Source organism: Pseudophryne corroboree, chromosome 3 (genome assembly GCF_028390025.1).
Source record: "Pseudophryne corroboree isolate aPseCor3 chromosome 3, aPseCor3.hap2, whole genome shotgun sequence".
Classification (NCBI taxonomy): Eukaryota; Metazoa; Chordata; class Amphibia; order Anura; family Myobatrachidae; genus Pseudophryne; species Pseudophryne corroboree.
This window is the reverse complement of record NC_086446.1, coordinates 629,688,549-629,713,832: the sequence shown is the minus strand read 5'-3', so window position 1 is coordinate 629,713,832 and position 25,284 is coordinate 629,688,549. Positions and strand designations below refer to the sequence as shown.

At 45.2% G+C, this 25,284-nt stretch overlaps 1 protein-coding gene across 2 annotated transcripts in view; it reads left to right on the top strand.

Moving 5' to 3' along the window:
- The window catches only part of PAPSS2 (3'-phosphoadenosine 5'-phosphosulfate synthase 2), a 146,501-nt gene that overhangs the window by 99,249 nt on the left and 21,968 nt on the right, over positions 1–25,284 (top strand). For both annotated transcript variants that reach the window (XM_063961716.1, XM_063961715.1), the window contains one exon: positions 14,597–14,732. In XM_063961716.1, the coding sequence (XP_063817786.1) occupies positions 14,597–14,732 (136 nt within the window). The remainder of the gene's footprint in view (positions 1–14,596; positions 14,733–25,284) is intronic.

Genomic DNA, 25,284 nt, shown 5'->3' with positions numbered 1-25,284 from the left:
AGCTTGTGCCTGTCCAGACGTCTCATAGGCCGTCAGGGGCTCTAAAGCGCCCGTTACCTCAGATGGCAGATATAGACGCCGACACGGTTACTGACTCCAGTGTCGACGGTGAAGAGACAAATGTGACTTCCAGTAGGGCCACACGTTACATGATTGAGGCAATGAAAAATGTTTTACACATTTCTGATAATACGAGTACCACCAAAAAGGGGTATTATGTTCGGTGAGGAAAAACTACCTGTAGTTTTCCTGAATCTGAGAAATTAAATGAGGTGTGTGATGATGCGTGGGTTCCCCCGATAACAACTGATAATTTCTAAAATGTTATTGGCATTATATCCTTTCCCGCCAGAGGTTAGGGTGCGTTGGGAAACACCCCCTAGGGTGGATAAAGCGCTCACACGCTTGTAAGAACAAGGGCTCTGCCCTCTCCTGAGATGGCCGCCCTTAAGGATCCTGCTGATAGAAAGCAGGAGGGTATCCTAAAATGTATTTACACACATACTGGTGTTATACTGCGACCAGCAATCACCTCAGCCTGGATGTGCAGTGCTGGGTTGGCGTGGTCGGATTCCCTGACTGAAAATATTGATACCCTAGATAGGGACAGTATATTATTGCCTATAGAGCATTTAAAAGATGCATTTCTATATATGCGTGATGCACAGCGGAATATTTGCCGACTGGCATCAAGTCTAAGTGAGTTGTCCATTTCTGCCAGTAGAGGGTTATGGACACGACAGTGGTCAGGTGATGCGGATTCCAAACGGCATTTGGAAGTATTGCCTTATTAAAGGGAGGAGTTATTTGGGGTCGGTCTTTCAGACCTGGTGGCCACGGCAACAGCTGGGAAATCCACGTTTGTACCCCAGGTCGCCTCTCAACATAAGAAGACGCCGTATTATCAGGCGCAGTCCTTTCGTGGGCAAGCGGGCAAAAGGTTCCTCATTTCTGCCCCGTGACAGAGGGAGAGGAAAAAGGCTGCAGAAATCAGCCAGTTCCCAGGAACAGAAGCCCTCTCCCGCCTCTGCCAAGCCCTCAGTAGGACGCTGGGGCTTTACAAGCAGAATCAGGCACGGTGGGGGCCCGTCTCAATGAATTTCAGCGCGCAGTGGGCTCACTCGCATTTAGACCCCTGGATCCTTCAGGTGATATCTCAGGGGTACAAATTGGAATTCGAGACGTCTCCCCCTCGCCGTTTCCTAAAGTCGGCTTTACCGATGTCTCCCTCTGACAGGGAGGCTGTTTTGGAAGCCATTCACAAGCTGTATTCCCAGCAGGTGATAATCAAGGTACCCCTCCTGCAACAGGGAACGGGGTATTATTCCACACTGTTGTGGTACCGAAGCCGGACGGCTCGGTGAGACCGATTCTAAATCTAAAATCTTGAACACTTACATACGGAGGTTCAAATTCAAGATTGAGTCACTCAGAGCAGTGATTGCGAACTTGGAAGAAGGGGACTACATGATGTCTCGGGACATCAAGGATGCTTACCTTCATGTCCCAATTTACGCTTCTCACCAAAGGTACCTCAGGTTTGTGGTACAGAACTGTCACTATCAGTTTCAGACGCTGCCGTATGGATGGTCCACGGCACCCCGGGTCTTTACCAAGGTAATGGCCGAAATGATGATACTCCTTCGAAGGAAGGGAATTTAGTTATCCCTTACTTGGACGATTCCCTGATAAGGGTAAGATCCAGGGAACAGTTGGAGGTCGGTGTAGCACTATCTCAGGTAGTGTTGCGGCAGCACGATTGGATTCTCAATATTCCAAAATCGCAGCTGATTCCGACGACTCGTCTTCTGTTCCTAGGGATGATCCTGGACACAGTCCAGAAAAAGGTGTTTCTCCCGGAGGAGAAAGTCAGGGAGTTATCCGAGCTAGTCGGGAACCTCCTATAACCGAGCCAAGTCTCAGTACATCAATGAAAGGGTTCTGGGAAAAATGGTGGCTTCCTACGAAGCAATCCCATTCGGCAGATTCCACACAAGAACTTTCCAGTGGGACCTGCTGGACAAATGGTCCGGGTCGCATCTTCAGATGCATCAGCGGATAACCCTGTCACCAAACACAAGGGTGTCTCTCCTGTGGTGGTTGCAGAGTGCTCATCTTCTAGAGAGCCGCAGATTCGACATTCAGGACTGGGTCCTGGTGACCACGGATGCCAGCCTGCGAGGCTGGGGAGCAGTCACACAGGGAAGGAATTTCCAGAGCTTATGGTCAAGCCTGGAGACATCACTTCACATAAATATCCTGAAGCTAAGGGCCATTTACAATGCTCTAAGCTCAGCAAGACCTCTGCTTCAAGGTCACCCGGAGTTGATCCATTCGGACAACATCACGGCAGTCACCCACGTAAACAGACAGGGTGACACAAGAAGCAGGAGGGCAAGGCAGAAGCTGCAAGGATTCTTCGCTGGGCGGAAAATCATGTGATAGCACTGTCAGCAGTATTCATTCCGGGAGTGGACAACTGGGAAGCAGACTTCCTCAGCAGACACGACCTCCACCCGGGAGAGTGGGGACTTCACCCAGAAGTCTTCCACATGTTTATAAAACTCGACAAGTATTGCGCCAGGTCAAGGGACCCTCAGGCAATAGCTGTAGACGCTCTGGTAACACAGTGGGTGTACCAGTCAGTGTATGTGTTCCCTCCTCTGCCTCTCATACCCAAGGTACTGAGAATTATAAGATGGAGAGGAGTAAGCACTATATTCGTGGCTCCGGATTGGCCAAGAAGGACTTGGTAACCGGAACTTCAAGAGATGCTCACGGAGGATCCGTGGCCTCTACCTCTAAGAAGGGACCTGCTCCAGCAAGGACCCTGTCTGTTCCAAGACTTACCGCGGCTGCGTTTGACGGCATGGCGGTTGAACGCCGGATCCTGAAGGAGAAAGGCATTCCGGATGAAGTCATTCCTATCCTGATCAAAGCCAGGAAAGATATAACCGCAAAACATTATCACCGCATTTGGCGAAAATATGTTCCGTGGTGCGAGGCCAGTAAGGCCCCGACGGAACTAGGTCGATTCCTACATTTCCTGCAAACAGGAGTGTCTATGGGCCTGAAATGGGGGTCCATTAAGGTTCAAATTTCGGCCCTGTCAATTTTCTTCCAAAAAGAACTAGCTTCAGTCCCTGAAGTTCAGACGTTTGTGAAAGGGGTACTGTATATACAGCCTCCTTTGGTGCCTCCAGTGGCACCTTGGGATCTAAATGTAGTTTTTGGGTTCCAAAAGTCACATTGGTTTGAACCACTTAAATATGTGGAGTTAAAATATCTCACATGGAAAGTGGTCATGCTGTTGGCCCTGGCCTGGGCCAGGTGCGTGTCAGAATTGGCGGCTTTATCCTGTAAAAGCCCTCATCTGATTTTCCATTCGGACAGGGCGGAATTGAGGACTTGTCCTCAGTTTCTACCTAAGGTGGTTTTCAGCGTTTCACCTGAATCAACCTATTGTGGTGCCTGCGGCTACTAGGGACTTGGAGGACTCCAAGTTGCTAGACGTTGTCAGGGCCCTGGAAATATAGGTTTCCAGGACGGCTGGAGTCAGAAAATCTGACTCGTTGTTTATTCTGTATGCACCCAACAAGCTGGGTGCTCCTGCTTCTAAGCAGACTATTGCTCGTTGGATTTGTAGTACAATTCAGCTTGCACATTCTGTGGCAGGCCTGCCACAGCCAAAATCTGTAAAAGCCCATTCCACAAGGAAGGTGGGCTCATCTTGGGCGGCTGCCCGAGGGGTCTCGGCTTTACAACTTTGCCGAGCACCTACTTGGTCAGGAGCAAATACATTGTAAAATTCTACAAATTTGATACCCTGGCTGAGGAGGACCTGGAGTTCTCTCATTTGGTGCTGCAGAGTCATCCGCACTCTCCCGCCCGTTTGGGAGCTTTGGTATAATCCCCATGGTCCTTACGGAGTCCCCAGCATCCACTAGGACGTCAGAGAAAATAAGAATTTACTTACCGATAATTCTATTTCTCGTAGTCCGTAGTGGATGCTGGGCGCCCATCCCAAGTGCGGATTGTCTGCAATACTGGTACATAGTTATTGTTACCAAAAAATCGGGTTATTGCTGTAGTGAGCCATCTTTTCTAGAGGCTCCTCTGTTATCATGCTGTTAACTGGGTTTAGATCACAAGTTATATGGTGTGATTGGTGTGGCTGGTATGAGTCTTACCCGGGATTCAAAATCCTTCCTTATTGTGTACGCTCGTCCGGGCACAGTATCCTAACTGAGGCTTGGAGGAGGGTCATGGGGGGAGGAGCCAGTGCACACCAGGTAGTTCTAAAGCTTTACTTTTGTGCCCAGTCTCCTGCGGAGCCGCTATTCCCCATGGTCCTTACGGAGTCCCCAGCATCCACTACGGACTACGAGAAATAGAATTATCGGTAAGTAAATTCTTATTTTTTTTCTTAAAGGCCAAAACTAGTAAACATATGGGCAGCTTCCCCTTCCTTGACAAAGAATGGAGTATACTGTAGTTGCATAGAACGAGCATTCCATGCAGTGTAATTTGACTTTTAAAACACAGCTGCAGCAGATTAATTACTCATCTATTTGCATTAATGGGTATATTTTAGTCACATTCGTTCAATCAGATGTAGCCTGCGTCCATCACCATTATTACTATATACGATGGCCATCAGATCGCAGCATTGCCATATAGTGTGTAGGTACTTTCTACCAGATTTGCGGAAGGGATTGTCGCCCACGCCCCCTTGCAGATTTGCCCCAGGTTGTCACGGTTGGGTGGATAATGTTTGTAGACTGTAATATTGAATAGTACCACTGATTCTTTATTGGATTACTTTAGCACGCCACCAAGTGTGTGTACAAATACGGGCATTAGATTAGCTCATTCAGAAATGTAGGGGGTAATTCCAAGTTGATCGCAGCAGGAATTTAGTTCGCAACTGGGTAAAACCATGTGCACTGCAGGGGAGGCAGATTTAACATGTGCAGAGAGAGTTAGATTTGGGTGGGGTGTGTTCAATCTGCAATCTAATTTGCAGTGTAAAAATAAAGCAGCCAGTATTTACCCTGCAAAGAAATAAAATAACCCACCCAAATCCAACTCTCTCTGCACATGTTAAATCTGCCTCCCCTGCAGTGCACATGGTTTTGTCCAATTGCTAACTAAATTCCTGCTGCGATCAACTTGGAATTACCCCCGTAGACATGACAATAGCTATCCGTGGGGTGTAATCCATTGTGGAGACAGGCCTGAAATCAGAAAGCACACTTCATGCTCTACCCTTTGTGAAATCTAGTTGCTTGATCTATATAGGAAAGATTAATAATACTTTCAGGATGATCGCTTCCAGTTTAGCCTCACAGGTGCAATGCTTTTGTACTTCAGGAGTAGCTCCCGGCCAGCACAATGGCTGGGAGCTACTCATCGCTGCCTGGGTCACAGCGGCTGCGTGTGACGTTACGCGGCCCGCCCTCAGCACGGTCCGGCCATGCCTGCGGTGGCCGGACCACGGCCCTTAAACGGCAGTTTAACGCCGCCCTCCCGCCCAGCGACCGCCTCTGCCTGTCAATCAGGCAGAGGCGATCGCTAGCTAAAGACAACCATCGGCTGTCTGGTATGCGCCGGCGCATGCACAGTTCAGACCTGATCGATGCTGTGCGAACACGCACAGCATCGATCAGGTCTGAATTAGCCCCAAATTGCTCTGTACCAGGACTTCCTTCTTAAGTTATGATTGCAATCACCTGTGTTGAAACATCCTTATTATCAATGAAATAGTTCAACACAGGTGACTACAATCATATATTAAGATGGAAGTCCTTGAAAGAGCATTTTGTCCCTCCTGGAATCCTGGAATGGATCATGTTGGGAGGTATGTCAAATCTTATATACACCCCCTTCCCCCCTCCACTGGGGCCCCCTGTCTAAAGTGCCCCGGGCACCCCCAAGGCTTAATCCGGCCCTGTGTGGGAGAGTTACATCGTCATCGTATCACCCACAATGAAGGCTCAATACTTAAAAGTTTACACTATACCTCCTGGTATTTAACTCATGAGATAGCAGGAGATCCTCCTATTTTAGTTTGATTTGGAGATATAATTCTTAACACCTCCCTGCTATGCAGGGTCGGACTGGCCCACAGGGGACCAGGGGAAACCACCGGTGGACCCCACTGCCTGTGGGCCCTCCTCCTCCTCTAGGGATCAGGTTCCAGACACTATCCTAGTGCACTTGAATTATGCATTATACTTATGTTACATTATACTTCACAAGACTATGGTTTATTATATATTTACCAAGGAGAACAGAACATGTACTCTGTAATGGTTAGCCAAACCTCTGTGATGGCTGGCCACGCCCCAGTTGAGTCTGGCCACACCCTTAAGCATGGGCTCCTACAACAGCATCCCCCGGTGGGCCCTTCATGCCCCATCCGACACTGCTGCTATGACACTCTGTTCATTCTGTGAACTTCATTGTCATTGTCCATCATATTATGTTTTGACATTATCTTTTGTTATTGTTTTGCTGTTTTGTTTGCTTTATGGCACAAAAATGATGCTTTAATGAAAAGCAATTATAAAAAAAATGACACTACACTATTTACATATATTGTTTCCCCCTCGAAGAAACATAATTTTGGAAAATATCAAATGCACAGACTAATCTAGAGATCTGAGGGCCTGACGCAAAGATAAAAATACACCTATTCTGCATGTAATAAAAGGTGTGCATTTGTAGCCAGAATTTAGCAGTCACAGGGTGTATGATGGCTCTGGAGCCTGGCATGCACGGGGACCAGTGCAAGCACAATGAAGTCCTGTTTGAGATTTTTAGGAACTGAAACCAAAACAAGCTTTCACATGCTCAGTCAGAAAGCAGATCGAGACATATAGAAGGAAATTTTTTTTTTTTTTTTTGCTGTGGGACCCGTCAATTTCACGTTACGACCCATCTGCAAACTTTGCATGCCAACTAGCTTTGCCTCTACTCCTATGTACTTGTATCCACAGTTACTGGATACATACTAACATTCATTAGTTTAACTTAAACTTGACTGATCAAACCTTGGGATATATTTTCTAAAGTGTAAGGTTTTTTTTAGAAGTGGAGCTATTGCCTATGGCAACCAATCCGATTCTAGCTATTATCTTCTAGAAGGTGCTAGATGAATGATAAGTAGAATTTGATTGGATGCTATGGGCAACATCGCCACTTCTAAAAACCTCACACCTTAGTAAATGTGTCTCCTAGAATCTGATTGGTGGTTCTTTGCGTCTGAGCGTCTGTATTGGCATCATGGTATAAACCATTTTGTTTGTGTTTCTACTGGGAAGCAAGAGCTATCCTTGTCTCTAAAGCGCTCAGTCATTAAATGTTACTTTACTTAGTAATTATTCCATTATCAAATTACATTTAGGATCATACAACACATATCATATAATATAATATTAGAATTAAATCACTGTGACAAACATACAATACATGGAGCATTCTAGTGACATACGTACAACAACAAAGGAAGCATTCTATACAATACAGAGAGAATTCAACTGCGTGCCATAGAGAGAGCATTCTAGAACCCCATACACAATAACAGTGACCATCTTACATACACAAAGCATTCTAGTGTCCGCTGTACAATACACACATCATTCTAATGTGATATTCTATAAAAATAAGAGAAAAATAAGAATTTACTTACCGATAATTCTATTTCTCGTAGTCCGTAGTGGATGCTGGGGACTCCGTAAGGACCATGGGGAATAGCGGCTCCGCAGGAGACAGGGCACAAAAGTAAAAGCTTTAGGATCAGGTGGTGTGCACTGGCTCCTCCCCCTATGACCCTCCTCCAAGCCTCAGTTAGGATACTGTGCCCGGACGAGCGTACACAATAAGGAAGGATTTTGAATCCCGGGTAAGACTCATACCAGCCACACCAATCACACTGTACAACCTGTGATCTGAACCCAGTTAACAGCATGATAACAGCGGAGCCTCTGAAAAGATGGCTCACAACAATAATAACCCGATTTTTGTAACAATAACTATGTACAAGTATTGCAGACAATCCGCACTTGGGATGGGCGCCCAGCATCCACTACGGACTACGAGAAATAGAATTATCGGTAAGTAAATTCTTATTTTCTCTGACGTCCTAAGTGGATGCTGGGGACTCCGTAAGGACCATGGGGATTATACCAAAGCTCCCAAACGGGCGGGAGAGTGCGGATGACTCTGCAGCACCGAATGAGAGAACTCCAGGTCCTCCTCAGCCAGGGTATCAAATTTGTAGAATTTTGCAAACGTGTTTGCCCCTGACCAAGTAGCAGCTCGGCAAAGTTGTAAAGCCGAGACCCCTCGGGCAGCCGCCCAAGATGAGCCCACCTTTCTTGTGGAATGGGCATTTACATATTTTGGCTGTGGCAGGCCTGCCACAGAATGTGCAAGCTGAATTGTACTACACATCCAACTAGCAATCGTCTGCTTAGAAGCAAGAGCACCCAGTTTGTTGGGTGCATACAGGATAACAGCAAGTCAGTTTTCCTGACTCCAGCCGTCCTGGAAACCTATATTTTCAGGGCCCTGACAACATCTAGCAACTTGGAGTCCTCCAAGTCCCTAGTAGCCGCAGGTACCACAATAAGCTGGTTCAGTTGAAACGCTGACACCACCTTAGGGAGAAACTGGGGACGAGTCCGCAGCTCTGCCCTGTCCGAATGGACAATCAGATATGGGCTTTTGTGAGACAAAGCCGCCAATTCTGACACTCGCCTGGCCGAGGCCAGGGCCAACAGCATGGTCACTTTCCATGTGAGATATTTCAAATCCACAGATTTGAGCGGTTTAAACCAATGTGATTTGAGGAATCCCAGAACTACGTTGAGATCCCACAGTGCCACTGGAGGCACAAAAGGGGGTTGTATATGCAGTACTCCCTTGACAAACTTCTGGACTTCAGGAACTGAAGACAATTCTTTCTGGAAGAAAATCGACAGGGCCGAAATTTGAACCTTAATGGACCCCAATTTGAGGCCCATAGACACTCCTGTTTGTAGGAAATGCAGGAATCGACCGAGTTGAAATTCCTCCGTGGGGGCCTTCTTGGCCTCACACCATGCAACATATTTTCGCCAAATGCGGTGATAATGTTGTGCGGTCACCTCCTTCCTGGCTCTGACCAGGGTAGGGATGACCTCTTCCGGAATGCCTTTTTCCCTTAGGATCCGGCGTTCAACCGCCATGCCGTCAAACGCAGCCGCGGTAAGTCTTGGAACAGACATGATCCTTCCTGAAGCAAGTCCCTTCTTAGTATCTCTTGAAGTTCCGGGTACCAAGTCCTTCTTGGCCAATCCGGAGCCACGAGTATAGTTCTTACTCCTCTCCGTCTTATAATTCTCAGTACCTTGGGTATGAGAGGCAGAGGAGGGAACACATACACCGACTGGTACACCCACGGTGTTACCAGAGCGTCCCAGCTATTGCCTGAGGGTCTCTTGACCTGGCGCAATACCTGTCCAGTTTTTTGTTCAGACGGGACGCCATCATGTCCACCTTTGGTCTTTCCCAACGGTTCACAATCATGTGGAAGACTTCCAGATGAAGTCCCCACTCTCCTGGGTGGAGGTCGTGCCTGCTGAGGAAGTCTGCTTCCCAGTTGTCCACTCCCGGAATGAACACCGCTGACAGTGTTATCACATGATTTTTCGCCCCGCGAAGAATCCTTGCTGCCATTTCCCTCTTGCTTCTTGTGCCGCCCTGTCTGTTTACGTGGGCGACTGCCGTGATGTTGTCCGACTGGATCAGCACCGGTTGACTTTGAAGCAGAGGTCTTCCTAGGCTCAGAGCATTGTAAATTGCCCTTAGCTCCAGTATATTTATGTGGAGAGAAGTCTCCAGACTTGACCACACTCCTTGGAAATTTCTTCCCTGTGTGACTGCTCCCCAGCCTCTCAGGCTGGCATCCGTGGTCACCAGGACCCAGTCCTGAATGCCGAATCTGCTGCCCTCTAGTAGATGAGCACTCTGCAGCCACCACAGAAGAGACACCCTTGTCCTTGGAGACAGGATTATCCGCTGATGCATCTGAAGATGCGATCCGGACCATTCGTCCAGCAGATCCCACCGAAAAATTATTGCGTGAAATCTGCCGAATGGAATCGCTTCGTAAGAAGCCACCATTTTTCCCAGGACTCTTGTGCATTGATGCACTGACACTTGGCCTGGTTTTAGGAGGTTTCTGACTAGCTCGGATAACTCCCTGGCTTTCTCCTCCGGGAGAAACACCTTTTTCTGGACTGTGTCCAGAATCATCCCTAGGAACAGCAGACGTGTCGTCGGAATCAGCTGCGATTTTGGAATATTTAGAATCCACCCGTGCTGTCGTAGAACTACTTGAGATAGTGCTACTCCGACCTCCAACTGTTCTCTGGACCTTGCCCTTATCAGGAGATCGTCCAAGTAAGGGATAATTAAGACGCCTTTTCTTTGAAGAAGAATCATCATTTCGGCCATTACCTTGGTAAAGACCCGGGGTGCCGTGGACAATCCAAACGGCAGCGTCTGAAACTGATAGTGACAGTTCTGTACCACGAACCTGAGGTACCCTTGGTGAGAAGGGAAAATTGGGACATGGAGGTAAGCATCCTTGATGTCCAGGGACACCATATAGTCCCCTTCTTCCTGGTTCGCTATCACTGCTCTGAGTGACTCCATCTTGATTTGAACCTTTGTATGTAAGTGTTCAAAGATTTCAGATTTAGAATAGGTCTCACCGAGCCGTCTGGCTTCAGTACCACAAATAGTGTGGAATAATACCCCTTTCCTTGTTGTAGGAGGGGTACTTTGATTATCACCTGCTGGGAATACAGCTTGTGAATTGTTTCCAATACTGCCTCCCTGTCGAAGGGAGACGTTGGTAAAGCAGACTTCAGGAACCTGCGAGGGGGAGACGTCTCGAATTTCCAATCTGTACCCCTGGGATACTACTTGTAGGATCCAGCGGTCCACTTGCGAGTGAGCCCACTGCGTGCTGAAACTCTTGAGACGACCCCCCACCGCACCTGAGTCCGCTTGTACGGCCCCAGCGTCATGCTGAGGACTTGGCAGAAGCGGTGGAGGGCTTCTGTTCCTGGGAAGGGGCTGCCTGCTGCAGTCTTCTTCCCTTTCCTCTACCCCTGGGCAGATATGACTGGCCTTTTGCCCGCTTGCCCTTATGGGGACGAAAGGACTGAGGCTGAAAAGACGGTGTCTTTTTCTGCTGAGATGTGACTTGGGGTAAAAAAGGTGGATTTTCCAGCTGTTGCCGTGGCCACCAGGTCCGATGGACCGACCCCAAATAACTCCTCCCCTTTATACGGCAATACTTCCATGTGCCGTTTGGAATCTGCATCACCTGACCACTGTCGTGTCCATAAACATCTTCTGGCAGACATGGACATCGCACTTACTCTTGATGCCAGAGTGCAAATATCCCTCTGTGCATCTCGCATATATAGAAATGCATCCTTTAAATGCTCTATAGTCAATAAAATACTGTCCCTATCAAGGGTATCAATATTTTCAGTCAGGGAATCCGACCAAGCCACCCCAGCGCTGCACATCCAGGCTGAGGCGATCGCTGGTCGCAGTATAACACCAGTATGTGTGTATATACTTTTTTGGATATTTTCCAGCCTCCTATCAGCTGGCTCCTTGAGGGCGGCCTTATCTGGAGACGGTAACGCCACTTGTTTTGATAAGCGTGTGAGCGCCTTATCCACCCTAGGGGGTGTTTCCCAACGCGCCCTAACTTCTGGCGGGAAAGGGTATAACGCCAATAATTTTCTATCGGGGGAAACCCACGCATCATCACACACTTCATTTAATTTATCTGATTCAGGAAAAACTACAGGTAGTTTTTTCACACCCCACATAATACCCTTTTTTGTGGTACTTGTAGTATCAGAAATATGTAACACCTCCTTCATTGCCCTTAACATGTAACGTGTGGCCCTAATGGAAAATACGTTTGTTTCTTCACCGTCGACACTGGAGTCAGTGTCCGTGTCTGTGTCTGTGTCGACCGACTGAGGTAATGAGCGTTTTAAAGCCCCTGACGGTGTTTGAGACGCCTGGACAGGTACTAATTGGTTTGCCGGCCGTCTCATGTCGTCAACCGACCTTGCAGCGTGTTGACATTATCACGTAATTCCCTAAATAAGCCATCCATTCCGGTGTCGACTCCCTAGAGAGTGACATCACCATTACAGGCAATTGCTCCGCCTCCTCACCAACATCGTCCTCATACATGTCGACACACACGTACCGACACACAGCACACACACAGGGAATGCTCTGATAGAGGACAGGACCCCACTAGCCCTTTGGGGAGACAGAGGGAGAGTTTGCCAGCACACACCAAAACGCTATAATTATACAGGGACAACCTTATATAAGTGTTTTCCCTTATAGCATCTTAATATATAATAATATCGCCACATAAAATGCCCCCCCTCTCTGTTTTAACCCTGTTTCTGTAGTGCAGTGCAGGGGAGAGCCTGGGAGCCTTCCTAGCAGCGGAGCTGTGTAGGAAAATGGCGCTGTGTGCTGAGGAGAATAGGCCCCGCCCCCTTTTCGGCGGGCTTCTTCTCCCGTTTTTCTGACAACCTGGCAGGGGTTAAATACATCCATATAGCCCCAGAGGCTATATGTGATGTATTTTTAGCCAGAATAGGTACTTTCATTGCTGCCCAGGGCGCCCCCCCCAGCGCCCTGCACCCTCAGTGACCGTTGGTGTGAAGTGTGCTGAGAGCAATGGCGCACAGCTGCAGTGCTGTGCGCTACCTCATGAAGACTGAGAAGTCTTCAGCCGCCGGTTTCTGGACCTCTTCTCTCTTCGGCATCTGCAAGGGGGTCGGCGGCGCGGCTCCGGTGACCCATCCAGGCTGTACCTGTGATCGTCCCTCTGGAGCTAGTGTCCAGTAGCCTAAGAAGCCAATCCATCCTGCACGCAGGTGAGTTCACTTCTTCTCCCCTAAGTCCCTCGTTGCAGTGAGCCTGTTGCCAGCAGGACTCACTGAAAATAAAAAACCTAACAAAACTTTTACTCTAAGCAGCTCTTTAGGAGAGCCACCTAGATTGCACCCTTCTCGGCCGGGCACAAAAACCTAACTGAGGCTTGGAGGAGGGTCATAGGGGGAGGAGCCAGTGCACACCACCTGATCCTAAAGCTTTTACTTTTGTGCCCTGTCTCCTGCGGAGCCGCTATTCCCCATGGTCCTTACGGAGTCCCCAGCATCCACTTAGGACGTCAGAGAAAAGAGGATATTACTGGTGCTCATAAATTCCGCAGTATACCGGAACGCCAGGTCAGCGTAACACTGCAGCGTCCGTACCCGCCCGCCAGGACTGAATCACCTGCACTGTGCTAGTGCCGGCGGCGGACGCATGGTAGCTGTTCCGATACCTCCTGTGCTGCGAGACTGCATCTTCCCGCAGGTCGGGTAAATATTATCAGCGGCATTTCCTCTGCACTGGGACGCCAGTAGCATAGAGGACGGGAGCTACATTCATTTGTTCTCAAACAGGCTGTATTAACTGTTGCTACTTAGCTTTTGATACAAAGAGACCAAGACTAGGTCGATGTGGCAACATTGAAGTGACATTGGGGCAGATGTATTAACCTGGAGAAGGCATAAGGAGGTGATAAACCAGTGATATGTGCAAGGTGATAACGGCACCAGCCAATCAGAGCCTAACTGTTAATTTACATATTGGAGCTGATTGGCTGGTGCCTTTATCACCTTGCACATAACACTGGTTTATCACTTCCTTATGCCTTCTCCCGGTTAATACATCTGCCCCATTGTTTCTAATTTTCCTAACCCAGTGAATTATTCAGAACGTCTATCAGTGCGCTTGAGCTGTTTTCTTTTACTAATGGTTTTTATTATATCTTGTGTGTGTCATTAAATTTGTTTCATTTTTATCAGCAAGTTCCGTATGAGTTGCAAATTGATTTAAGCAGACACCTGTGTATTTATCAATTTTTATTCATTATCAATTAAGCATACATTAAGCGCAGCACATTTGTATATATTTATTTCTGTCGTTTGGGGGAGCCAGCAGTCCCTCAGTGCTTGCAGCTGTTGTATAGCCCATTTTAATTTAACCTACTAAATTGCGCCAGGAGTGGGGGTGTTTAAACACTCTCAAAAATTTTTTTATCATAAATTCCCAACAACCTATACTTCCAGAGCCATGCTCCCCAACAAGGGGTCGGCTAACCCCTCAAAATTGTGTACAAACTGAAAAAATGCAAAAAATGGGAGCGCTAAGGCAGAGTGTATATTTTAATAAAAATGCATGAATAAAAACAACAGTGTATATATAATAACATGAAGTCATATCTTATTGTAATATAGATGTATGCAAATGAATATTGAATAAATTAAAAACAATCGGTGGACACAGGACTCCTATAATTGTTTGAAAAAAAATGAGTCTGTTTCAAATGTACATAGTCATCGCACTCACATTTTTTGCAATTTTTTTGCTATAAAAATAAGCCTATATTGCAATCCTCATAGAACCCATTGATGACAGTGAAGAACATTTTGCCTTCCAGATGGTGCTAGAAAGTGGTGATTGGTTGGCTGGTGGAGATCTTGAGGTTTTGGAAAGAATCCGGTGGGAAGATGGTTTAGATCAATACCGTTTTACACCTCTGGAGTTGAAACAGAAAGCTAAAGAAATGAATGCAGGTAAAACAATATTATATTAGGTCTCACTTTTTACAGGATAGTTATTAAAACAGAAAAAAGTCACACTGCAGTGGGCACAAAACCCTTACCAAGGATACTTAAGAACCTAATTTACTTAAGACTTTGAAATGGTTTACTAGGTTTATTACTAATTACTACTTATTTTGACCAAAGCTGCATCCATTACACCTCTAGTGGCTTTACTTATTTAAAACTACTTTAGTAGAATGTAGACTATATGGGCAAAAGATGCATTGACTTGTTTGCATTGATTAATGCAAAACTAAGTTTCCAGCATTAGCCATGAGCTGCAAAGGGCCATATAACAAACTACAACAAACAAAATAAATGATTTTAAGTACAACAAATGTTCAGTGACCCTTTTAAATGTCTTGGCGTAGCAGGAAGAAGAAATTAAGAAAGCATGCATTGCATTACATTCATTTACCCAAGTTATGGATTGGGGACAGACAATAACTTATCATGCACTTATCATGTTCCCACCATCCATTAAAACATCAGTGTTTATTTCTCCTTCTGGAATTGACCAAGAACAGTTAGCAAGTGGTGTTGGCCTATTGCAGCATGTGTACTAAGGAGAAATCTCCCTGTCATGGGAGTAGGGTTAATCCTAAAAGGAAATGTGATTACACTACATATAACATTTATATTGAACTAGCTGAATACCCGTTCTTCACTACGGAATTTCAGGTATTTCCGTGCGTATAACTTTCATTTTGAAAGACTTCCTGGTAAACTAAGAGCACCCATCCCCCAGCAAGGCAGCAGCCAGCAGCACCCGGGGAGAGCAGCCCAGAGACGGAGGAGACGCCCGCTGATGGTAACCTCCTGGTATCACCCCCTCCCCAAGCCTGACACAGCAGCCAGCACCGGCTACACTGGCGGGGAGACATCTGCGTTACCCAGGAGCAGTGCCGCCGTGCCTCCCGGTGTCAGTGGCCTGTATAGTGACAGTAGTAGTTATAGCGGCGGTGGTTGTGCCAGGGGGTGGTCACAGGGAACAGCGTCCCTGATGCGATTTATCATCGCTGCCACTGTGTTGCCGTGGACGGAGCCACATCGCACTGCTGCAAGTCAGTTGTCGGAAAGTGAGTAGCGGAGCGGAGGGAGGATGTTAACCATGGAGAGCCTGGACCAGGTGGATCTGTGTGAGAGTCTGTGGATGTGTGTAAGTGTGGAAGCAGCAGCAATCCCCCACCCCCAGGCCCTGCACACACTGCTGACTGCTGTCATTGTGTCATCACCCGAGCCGGGTGTAGTCCATGTGGGAGCTGTTCCCCCAGGGGCCACTGTGTAATGAGCCTCTTGGCTATATACTTGTCAGTTTGAAGCTTATAGCGCCAGCATAATTTGACACTAATGTCGGTCATTTTGGACATTTTCTTTTTCACCCCTTCTCACCCCCCCCATGCTGATGGGATCTGAACTTGGACTTAAACGGCATCGGGAGCGTCACTATTTATCTCCACGACACTGGAAACTATGGATTTTTACATGTCACCCCCTTTCCACCCCCACCCCTAGGGGTGCAAGGGTTGTCTTTAACCCCCCCCCCCCCCCACCCCCTCCCCACCACCCCCACAGTATTTTTTTCCAGATTGTAAGTCATATGTGTCCCAAGTTTGGTGTAAATTGCTACAGGCATTCCAGAGTTATGCTGGAAAATACATACACACGTCCATTTTTATATGTATAGAGAGTTCACCTTGAACTCATGGACATTGTCATGTAATTTATTGTTGTCTACATGGCACAGCATACCAATCCATATATCCCTTGTCCAAGGTATTTACCTTGTGGTATACATGTGTCCTAGTCACACACGTGGTATACCTGGGTCCCATTCACACATGTATTTTGCTCATATGGATGAGTCCTGTAGCTTTTCTCCCTTTGTCTCAAGAACTTGGCATTGTCATTATTCTGCAAAGTATATGTTTAAAGTGTTATCTTTAGTTTGCTAGCTTGTGCCCAGCTATCTCAGTTAATGAAAGGAAATCACTATGTGAGACCTAGCCCTTTCACATTTGTACAAAGCACAGAGGAAAAACACTTCTTAGCATTCTGTTTCTGTCACATTTATTACAGGACATCATCTTATGTTACAAAGTACAAAACACAATGATAAGGTCCCTTAAAGTAAATTACTACTAAACAAAAAAAAAATGTAGGCAAAGTTGAAACATTCTGATGGTCGTTTTGTAGTGCAAAATGAACAAGATGCAGTTTGAAATCAGCTTTCTTCTAGTCTCTCACCTTTATTTGTGCAAGTGCACCTGGATTCTTTATTAGTCTTTATTATAAGTGTTTATATATTGTGCGCCACAAAATCCCTCTTTACCATATAGAGCTATAGTAACAAAATGGGTAAAATAAATTATCCTAATCTTACATAGTACATGTTACGCGTTGCACAGAAAAAACAAGGGTAACATAATACAAGTAGTAATATTAAAATGATGGCATCAGCAAAAAGTATTACAGAAAGCTATTTCAGGCAGGTAGAAGTAGCACAGTCAGGTGAAGAAAGGGGGGAGACAAGAAACAGAAAAGACTTTTATTATGCTCAAACTACTACTAGGCATTAGAGCTGCTGGAAGCTCTATGTGTATCCGAGGCAGCAACCCGTTCCTCCTAGATGGCACATCTACACTCAGAAACAGCCCACACCTTCTCCCAAGAGTTATCTCAGGTTATCACTGACATTATGTTGCAGCAGCTCAAAGTTAAGAAGTTGCTGGCTTATCCTACTTTCAGTGGCTGGCTCTCCATGTGGAGGCACATTGGAAGCATAAAAGAAGCTGCATGAGTGACATTTTGTGCCTCCTAACTGTTGGCGTCCTAGGCAACTGCCTAGAATCACCTAATGTCAGGGGCAAACGCAAGATTTAGTCAGGGCGGTTTCCATGGGATCTACTATGGCATACCGGCGCTCTGAATCCCGGCGCTGGGATCCCGCCTGCCGGTATACCTGCAGTGGGGCGAGCGCAAAAGAGCCCCTTGCGGGTTCGCTGCATACGCCACGCTATTTATTCTCCCTCCAGGGGTGTCCTGGACACCCCAAGAGGCAAAATAGTTGTCAGTTTGCCGGGTGTCGGGATTCCGGCGCCGGTATGCTGAACGCCAGGATCCCGACAGCCGACATATCAAGTGCCACCCGTTTCCGTGTGTGTATGTACGTATATATGTGTACTGTATGTATGTGTGTGTGTATGTATATACATATATAGATATATAGATAGATATAGATAGATATATAATTATATATACATACATACATAAACATACAGACATACACAAGCACACAAACAAATACACAAACTTACATAAATACATACCTACAAATACTTACATACACGCAAACTTCATATACATGTAACCCTGATTAAGGGTTTATACAACACTTATACTGAGGTAGTTCAAATATTTTAATAAAAATTAAGTATAAGCATATTGAAGTTAACTAATGTTTTTATATGCATTTTCTGAGGTAAATAATGTAGTTCACATATATGTAATTGTATGTACATTGATGTAAATGTAGTGGTAAATATAATTAAAGCTTATTTTATGGTTTCACAGTTCATCTAAACGGTTAATGTCCTTGTGCTCCTAACTGTCAATCACCTAGTGGGGTGATTGCCAGTGGGCGGGGCATCACCTCAGAGTGGGTCATGTGACTACTAGAGAGGGGTGGATAGGTGCTGTCAGTGTAGCTGACAATGAGACTGCAGATCCTCTGGTGAGAGCACACACCTCATTGCTGCTCCGGCCGTCGCCCACATTAGAGCTGAGTGGTATACATTGCGGCGGCCGGAGGGGGCTTAGTGTGTGAAGCCAGAGCAGAGCTTCCTGGCTGTAAAGGTGGTGTCAACGGCATTGAGACTCAGCACTGTTCACAGAACCCAGCATCAGTGCTAGTCAAATCAACCAGCAGTATTAGAAGGGCGCGTCTGTGACAGGGAGGCGGAGAGGGTTCCTTCCTGTACCCCAAGTTATGACAGCTCTACCTACTACAGACACAGACTCTGACAGTCACAACACAGAAGCAGCAGAGGCTCCATTCTGTGTGGCTGTAAGTGTAAGGGAGAAGTTGGGGGAGTGTCGGCAGGAGGCGGAGACTGAGCAGCAGTGAGGCATTTGTAAGTGTAATACTATACTCACCCCAGCTACACCAAGGCAAAGTGACAGCCCCTGCACTGCAGCTAATATTGCATGCACTTGTAACTTCAAAGGAGTAAATATTTTAGACTAATACTTTGCAGCTATTATAGCAGCTAAGTGACAGTTAATCCAAGAAGATAAAGTACAGTATAGCTGCATAAAATATAATTGATCTCATCTACGGAGGTTCATAAACATTGTAGAGGTAGCTACATTACTCAGCTCACATAATAAGCAGCACCATCTGTGACATTGCTACCTATTGCGTTAACTCCATAACAGTTGCAGAGGGAAGAGTAGCTAACAGAACTACACAAAAGTTAGTAGAAGAGTGGCAGGACCGTAGAGTGGCTGCATGTGTGACTCCATATAGTAAATGAGAGGCTCATAACTAAGATCTAATGGAGGCAGATGAAGAGAAATATGCTGCCTTTTTGGATTTTAACCAAATGTAGCTACTAATATATAAAGCAAAGTTAAAAACTGGAAAGGAAATTTTTATTTGATGGTTACAGTTGAGTTTTATGGAGGAGTGCATGAAATATAAAAGGACTGAACTCTTTCCTGAAGGAGATTAAAAGCAGCTATATTGAGTAGGTGAATTGTAATTTTCTGCGTGAATCAAAAACATTTCTACATTCAACTAAAGAGTTTGTTAAACAGAGAAATATAACTTCAAACTCAGTTTAGGTTTACAAGGAGAAACGACCAGATACAGTACAGCACATATAGTGCTGACTAATCCTTCACAGTGGAACTAGTGAAATACTTAAAGATATCTCACAGTTAACGAAACTTAAGATCCTCCTTAAAGGGCCCCAACGTAAGTGCACCGACGTTACTGCAGTACACAGTGAGACAAATTTAAACCCGGGTTTATAGTTATGATTTTTTGTTTTGTTTTGTTATTTGTATTTAATAGGGCATATCTATGTGTTCTACAACTACATACGGTGCAACTATTAGATAAATGTTAATGTTGGCAATGTTATTATACCTATGTGCTTACATTAAAACCTATGTACTTGTCTGTTGCATAACATTCTAGTGTAATATTCTTTGTGAAAGCAGATAAAGAATACATGTATTCTTATACAGCAACAATTTCAGGTGTAAATGTCATGTTATTGTTTAAACTAGTACAATTGTAATCTCACATGCCTATACATAGGACACAGATTGCCTACCTATCAGGCTTACCCAAGCAAGCCAAATAGAATATAGCTTGGGTGGAGGCACATATGTATTAAGTACCCCTGGGTGGTGAGAGAGGGGTTACATTTGGAGGCACCGCTTGAGATAGAAATTACACCCAGGCCCTGTTACACCACAGGTGTCAGCTGCCATTAGTTATTATTGACAAAGTTCCTCACATCTCTAAAAATAAAATACAAATATGGGAAAGAAGCAAAGGAACAGAGAGAAGGTTGGACAAAAAGCCATTGCTGTATCAGTCGGGAGAGTTGGAGCCCATAGAGAATGTAAAAGTATGGACAAACTAGAGTACCATCAGCAGCCAGACTTAAAGGAAGAGGTGACATGCAAGTTTGCTGGAACTATTGGAAATAACCTAGGTGTGAAAGATGAAATAATATTAGATGTCCCTGTAGAGTTGGAGAAGAGAAAGAAAAAATCCAAGGACAAGAAAGTCAGACTGGATTCTAACCTGAAGGATACTGAGGGAGGTATTAGTGACAACCTTGCTCAGACTTTGGTCACTAATATGGATTATGGAATGATAGGAGATAAGAATGTTGTACCACTGAAAGAGAGAGTTTCAGGGGAAGTAAAAATAGATATAGGTTTACAGAAATTAGAAACCGTGCTAAAGCAAATAGCTGAGGATTTTAAGAAACATGGACAATTCGTATTAGCTCTTCCAAAAGATCAACAGAAGGACCTGCTTTCCCTGTTTCCAACTTCCATTGAGGAACAAACAAGGAGAGAAAGTCCAGTGGATGTACAGACCCCGATAGAGGTGATAAGACATATAGCACTGGACAGGTCTAAACATATTTATCAGTTGTTGGAGGTTCTAGATGAAACCCGATGGAAGCTAAAAGAAGAACAAATGTTTAACACCAAAATTGATGAAAGGAATAAAGAGCTTGAAAGAGAACTTTGGTTTATACAGAGAGAGATGGAAACCATGGTATCTGATGAAAGACAAACCAGGGTAGATCAGGAGCAACAAAAGTTGATAATGTACCAGCAGCAGGAAGACAATATTCATTCTCTGGAATCAAAAATAACTGAGCTGTCTGAATTATTGGAAGTGGGTAAAGAAACTGAAAAGGAGGATCGTATTCGTCTGAATGAAATGAAAGAAAGACTGTCTCAGCTAGAATCTGAGAATAAAATACTCAAGGATGCCAACATCCTAAACAACTGTCCTGAAGACTGTATCTATGAAGTTTCTATGCGACCGGATACTAAGGACATAGGATTACAGACTGAGGTAGTGGATGATATATTGCTGAGACAATCTTATATGAATAAAGTTAATAGTCAAGGGACACAGTATATGTCTCTTAAAATAACTGGCACAGTAATATGGTTCCATGTGAAGAAAGGCTATGGCTTCATTAAAAGGCATGACACCGGAGAAGACATATTTGTACATTGGACATCCATAAGGAATAATAACCCCCTAAAACTGTTGTACAGTGTAGGAGATGGAGAGAAAGTAGAATTTGAAGTGTTGGAAGGGGAAAAGGGTGTACATGCAGCAAATGTGACTGGCATAGGTGGAGTGCCAGTGAAAGGGAGTCGATTTGCTCCAAAACGAAAAGGATCATGAAGTTATTGTTACCAGTCACGGGATAAAGCGGTTGATGAAGGAAGTGCATATTCAGAACAAAGGCAAGGGAGAGATCCAGCTCCATGTCATCCTTCTGCAACCTTACATTACCAACGTTTCTTGAAATTCAAAGGTAGAGTAAATCAGTCCCAGGATCAAGAAACAGGAAATTCAGATGCTAAAGACTTGATAACCTTAGAAGCTTCGTCAGAGGAAGAACATAGTCTCAGTGACAATCATAGTGAAGTACATGATCCCTTTACCCTAGCCAAATATCTTAAATTTTCCATCCAAAGTCCAGTACTAAATGAAGTCAATGGGTCAGGTGTAGAAGAACAAGGGAAACCAGCACGATCAGAGAACACTATCCCAGGGAGGCATGAAGGCTATGTAGTTCCATCTCTCCCTAGTTGGCCAACAGTCAAAATGATTGAGATGAGGTGGCTTGCTAATGGATGTGAATGAATATAAACTATTTTAGCATAGTGAGTAAGGTAGATGGTGCATTGGCCCCTATAGACGGAAAACGGTGACAATGCACCAGGGGGAGAAATGTAACCCCGATTAAGGGTTTATACAACACTTATACTGAGGTAGTTCAAATATTTTAATAAAAATTAAGTATAAGCATGTTGAAGTTAACTAATGTTTTTATATGCATTTTCTGAGGTAAATAATATAGTTCACATATATGTAATTGTATGTACATTGATGTAAATGTAGTGGTAAATATAATTAAAGCTTATTTTATGGTTTCACAGTTCATCTAAACGGTTAATGTCCTTGTGCTCCTAATTGTCAATCACCTAGTGGGGTGATTGCCAGTGGGCGGGGCATCACCTCAGAGTGGGTCATGTGACTACTAGAGAGGGGTGGATAGGTGCTGTCAGTGTAGCTGACAATGAGACTGGAGATCCTCTTGTGAGAGCACACACCTCATTGCTGCTCCGGCCGTCGCCCACATTAGAGCTGAGTGGTATACATTGCGGCGGCCGGAGGGGGCTTAGTGTGTGAAGCCAGAGCAGAGCTTCCTGGCTGTAAAGGTGGTGTCAACGGCATTGAGGCTCAGCACTGTTCACAGAACCCAGCATCAGTGCTAGTCAAATCAACCAGCAGTATTAGAAGGGCGCGTCTGTGACAGGGAGGCGGAGAGGGTTCCTTCCTGTACCCCGAGTTATGACAGCTCTACCTACTACAGACACAGACTCTGACAGTCACAACATAGAAGCAGCAGAGGCTCCATTCTGTGTGGCTGTAAGTGTAAGGGAGAAGTTGGGGGAGTGTCGGCAGGAGGCGGAGACTGAGCAGCAGTGAGGCATTTGTAAGTGTAATACTATACTCACCCCAGCTACACCAAGGCAAAGTGACAGCCCCTGCACTGCAGCTAATATTGCATGCACTTGTAACTTCAAAGGAGTAAATATTTTAGACTAATACTTTGCAGCTATTATAGCAGCTAAGTGACAGTTAATCCAAGAAGATAAAGTACAGTATAGCTGCATAAAATATAATTGATCTCATCTACGGAGGTTCATAAACATTGTAGAGGTAGCTACATTACTCAGCTCACATAATAAGCAGCACCATCTGTGACATTGCTACCTATTGCGTTAACTCCATAACAGTTGCAGAGGGAAGAGTAGCTAACAGAACTACACAAAAGTTAGTAGAAGAGTGGCAGGACCGTAGAGTGGCTGCATGTGTGACTCCATATAGTAAATGAGAGGCTCATAACTAAGATCTAATGGAGGCAGATGAAGAGAAATATGCTGCCTTTTTGGATTTTAACCAAATGTAGCTACTAATATATAAAGCAAAGTTAAAAACTGGAAAGGAAATTTTTATTTGATGGTTACAGTTGAGTTTTATGGAGGAGTGCATGAAATATAAAAGGACTGAACTCTTTCCTGAAGGAGATTAAAAGCAGCTATATTGAGTAGGTGAATTGTAATTTTCTGCGTGAATCAAAAACATTTCTACATTCAACTAAAGAGTTTGTTAAACAGAGAAATATAACTTCAAACTCAGTTTAGGTTTACAAGGAGAAACGACCAGATACAGTACAGCACATATAGTGCTGACTAATCCTTCACAGTGGAACTAGTGAAATACTTAAAGATATCTCACAGTTAACGAAACTTAAGATCCTCCTTAAAGGGCCCCAACGTAAGTGCACCGACGTTACTGCAGTACACAGTGAGACAAATTTAAACCCAGGTTTATAGTTATGATTTTTTGTTTTGTTTTGTTATTTGTATTTAATAGGGCATATCTATGTGTTCTACAACTACATACGGTGCAACTATTAGATAAATGTTAATGTTGGCAATGTTATTATACCTATGTGCTTACATTAAAACCTATGTACTTGTCTGTTGCATAACATTCTAGTGTAATATTCTTTGTGAAAGCAGATAAAGAATACAGGTATTCTTATACAGCAACAATTTCAGGTGTAAATGTCATGTTATTGTTTAAACTAGTACAATTGTAATCTCACATGCCTATACATAGGACACAGATTGCCTACCTATCAGGCTTACCCAAGCAAGCCAAATAGAATATAGCTTGGGTGGAGGCACATATGTATTAAGTACCCCTGGGTGGTGAGAGAGGGGTTACATACAGTATACATACTGTATACGATATATACCAGGCACCAGGGTCTGGGAGGCAGGAGCACACTAGCGGTAGTCACTGTGAGGACGGAGAGAGCTGCTATGGCAATCGCGGCTTTTACTGAGATGGAGACACTGCTGTTTCTGTCTCAAAAATAAAACGTTTGATTCATCAGGGGGGTTTCCAGGTACTCGGAAACCCCCCCAGCGTGCGCCATTGAGAGCTACTGTACATAGCTCTCTGCTGCAGGAGCAGTTCCATGGTCGCGATTGCGGTCGTGGCTTAAACTGAGACTGAGACTGCTGTCTCCGTCTCAAAAATAAAAAGTTTGATTCATCGGGGGGTTTCCAGGTACTCGGAATCCCCCCCCCCCCCCTCTGCGTGCACCACTGAATGTAGCACTGATTCTTCTAAATGTTCTCCAAACAATGTAATGAATAGATTTACCCACAAAATATAAAATTCCACATATATAAGACCCTCCTGATACCTCAGTCTCATTAATATAAGCTATTAATAATGCTAAACCCAGCAGTATTTTCAGAGGAACACTGACAAGTTTTCTGAATGAATGAGGTGAATGAATGGGTGTAGTACGGCTGACCGGCGGTCTCCTGACTGCCGGTCAGCTTACCGATGCCGGGATCCCGGCAGCATACCGACGCCGGGATCCCGGCGGGGAGGGGCGAGTGCAGCAAGCCCCTTGCGGGCTCGCTGCACTCGCCACGCTGCGGGCTCGGTGGCGACCTGCGGTCGCCACGGGTTCTATTCCCACTCTATGGGTGTCGTGGACACCCACGAGTGGAAATAGTCCCTGTTGGTCGGCATGCCGACCATCGGGACAATGACCCGTCGGGCTGGTGGAGGAGGTCATGTGACTGTCGGCCAGCTGACCGGCGGTCACATGAATACCACCCCAATGAATGAGGTGGTAGTAAAGTAGTGGGG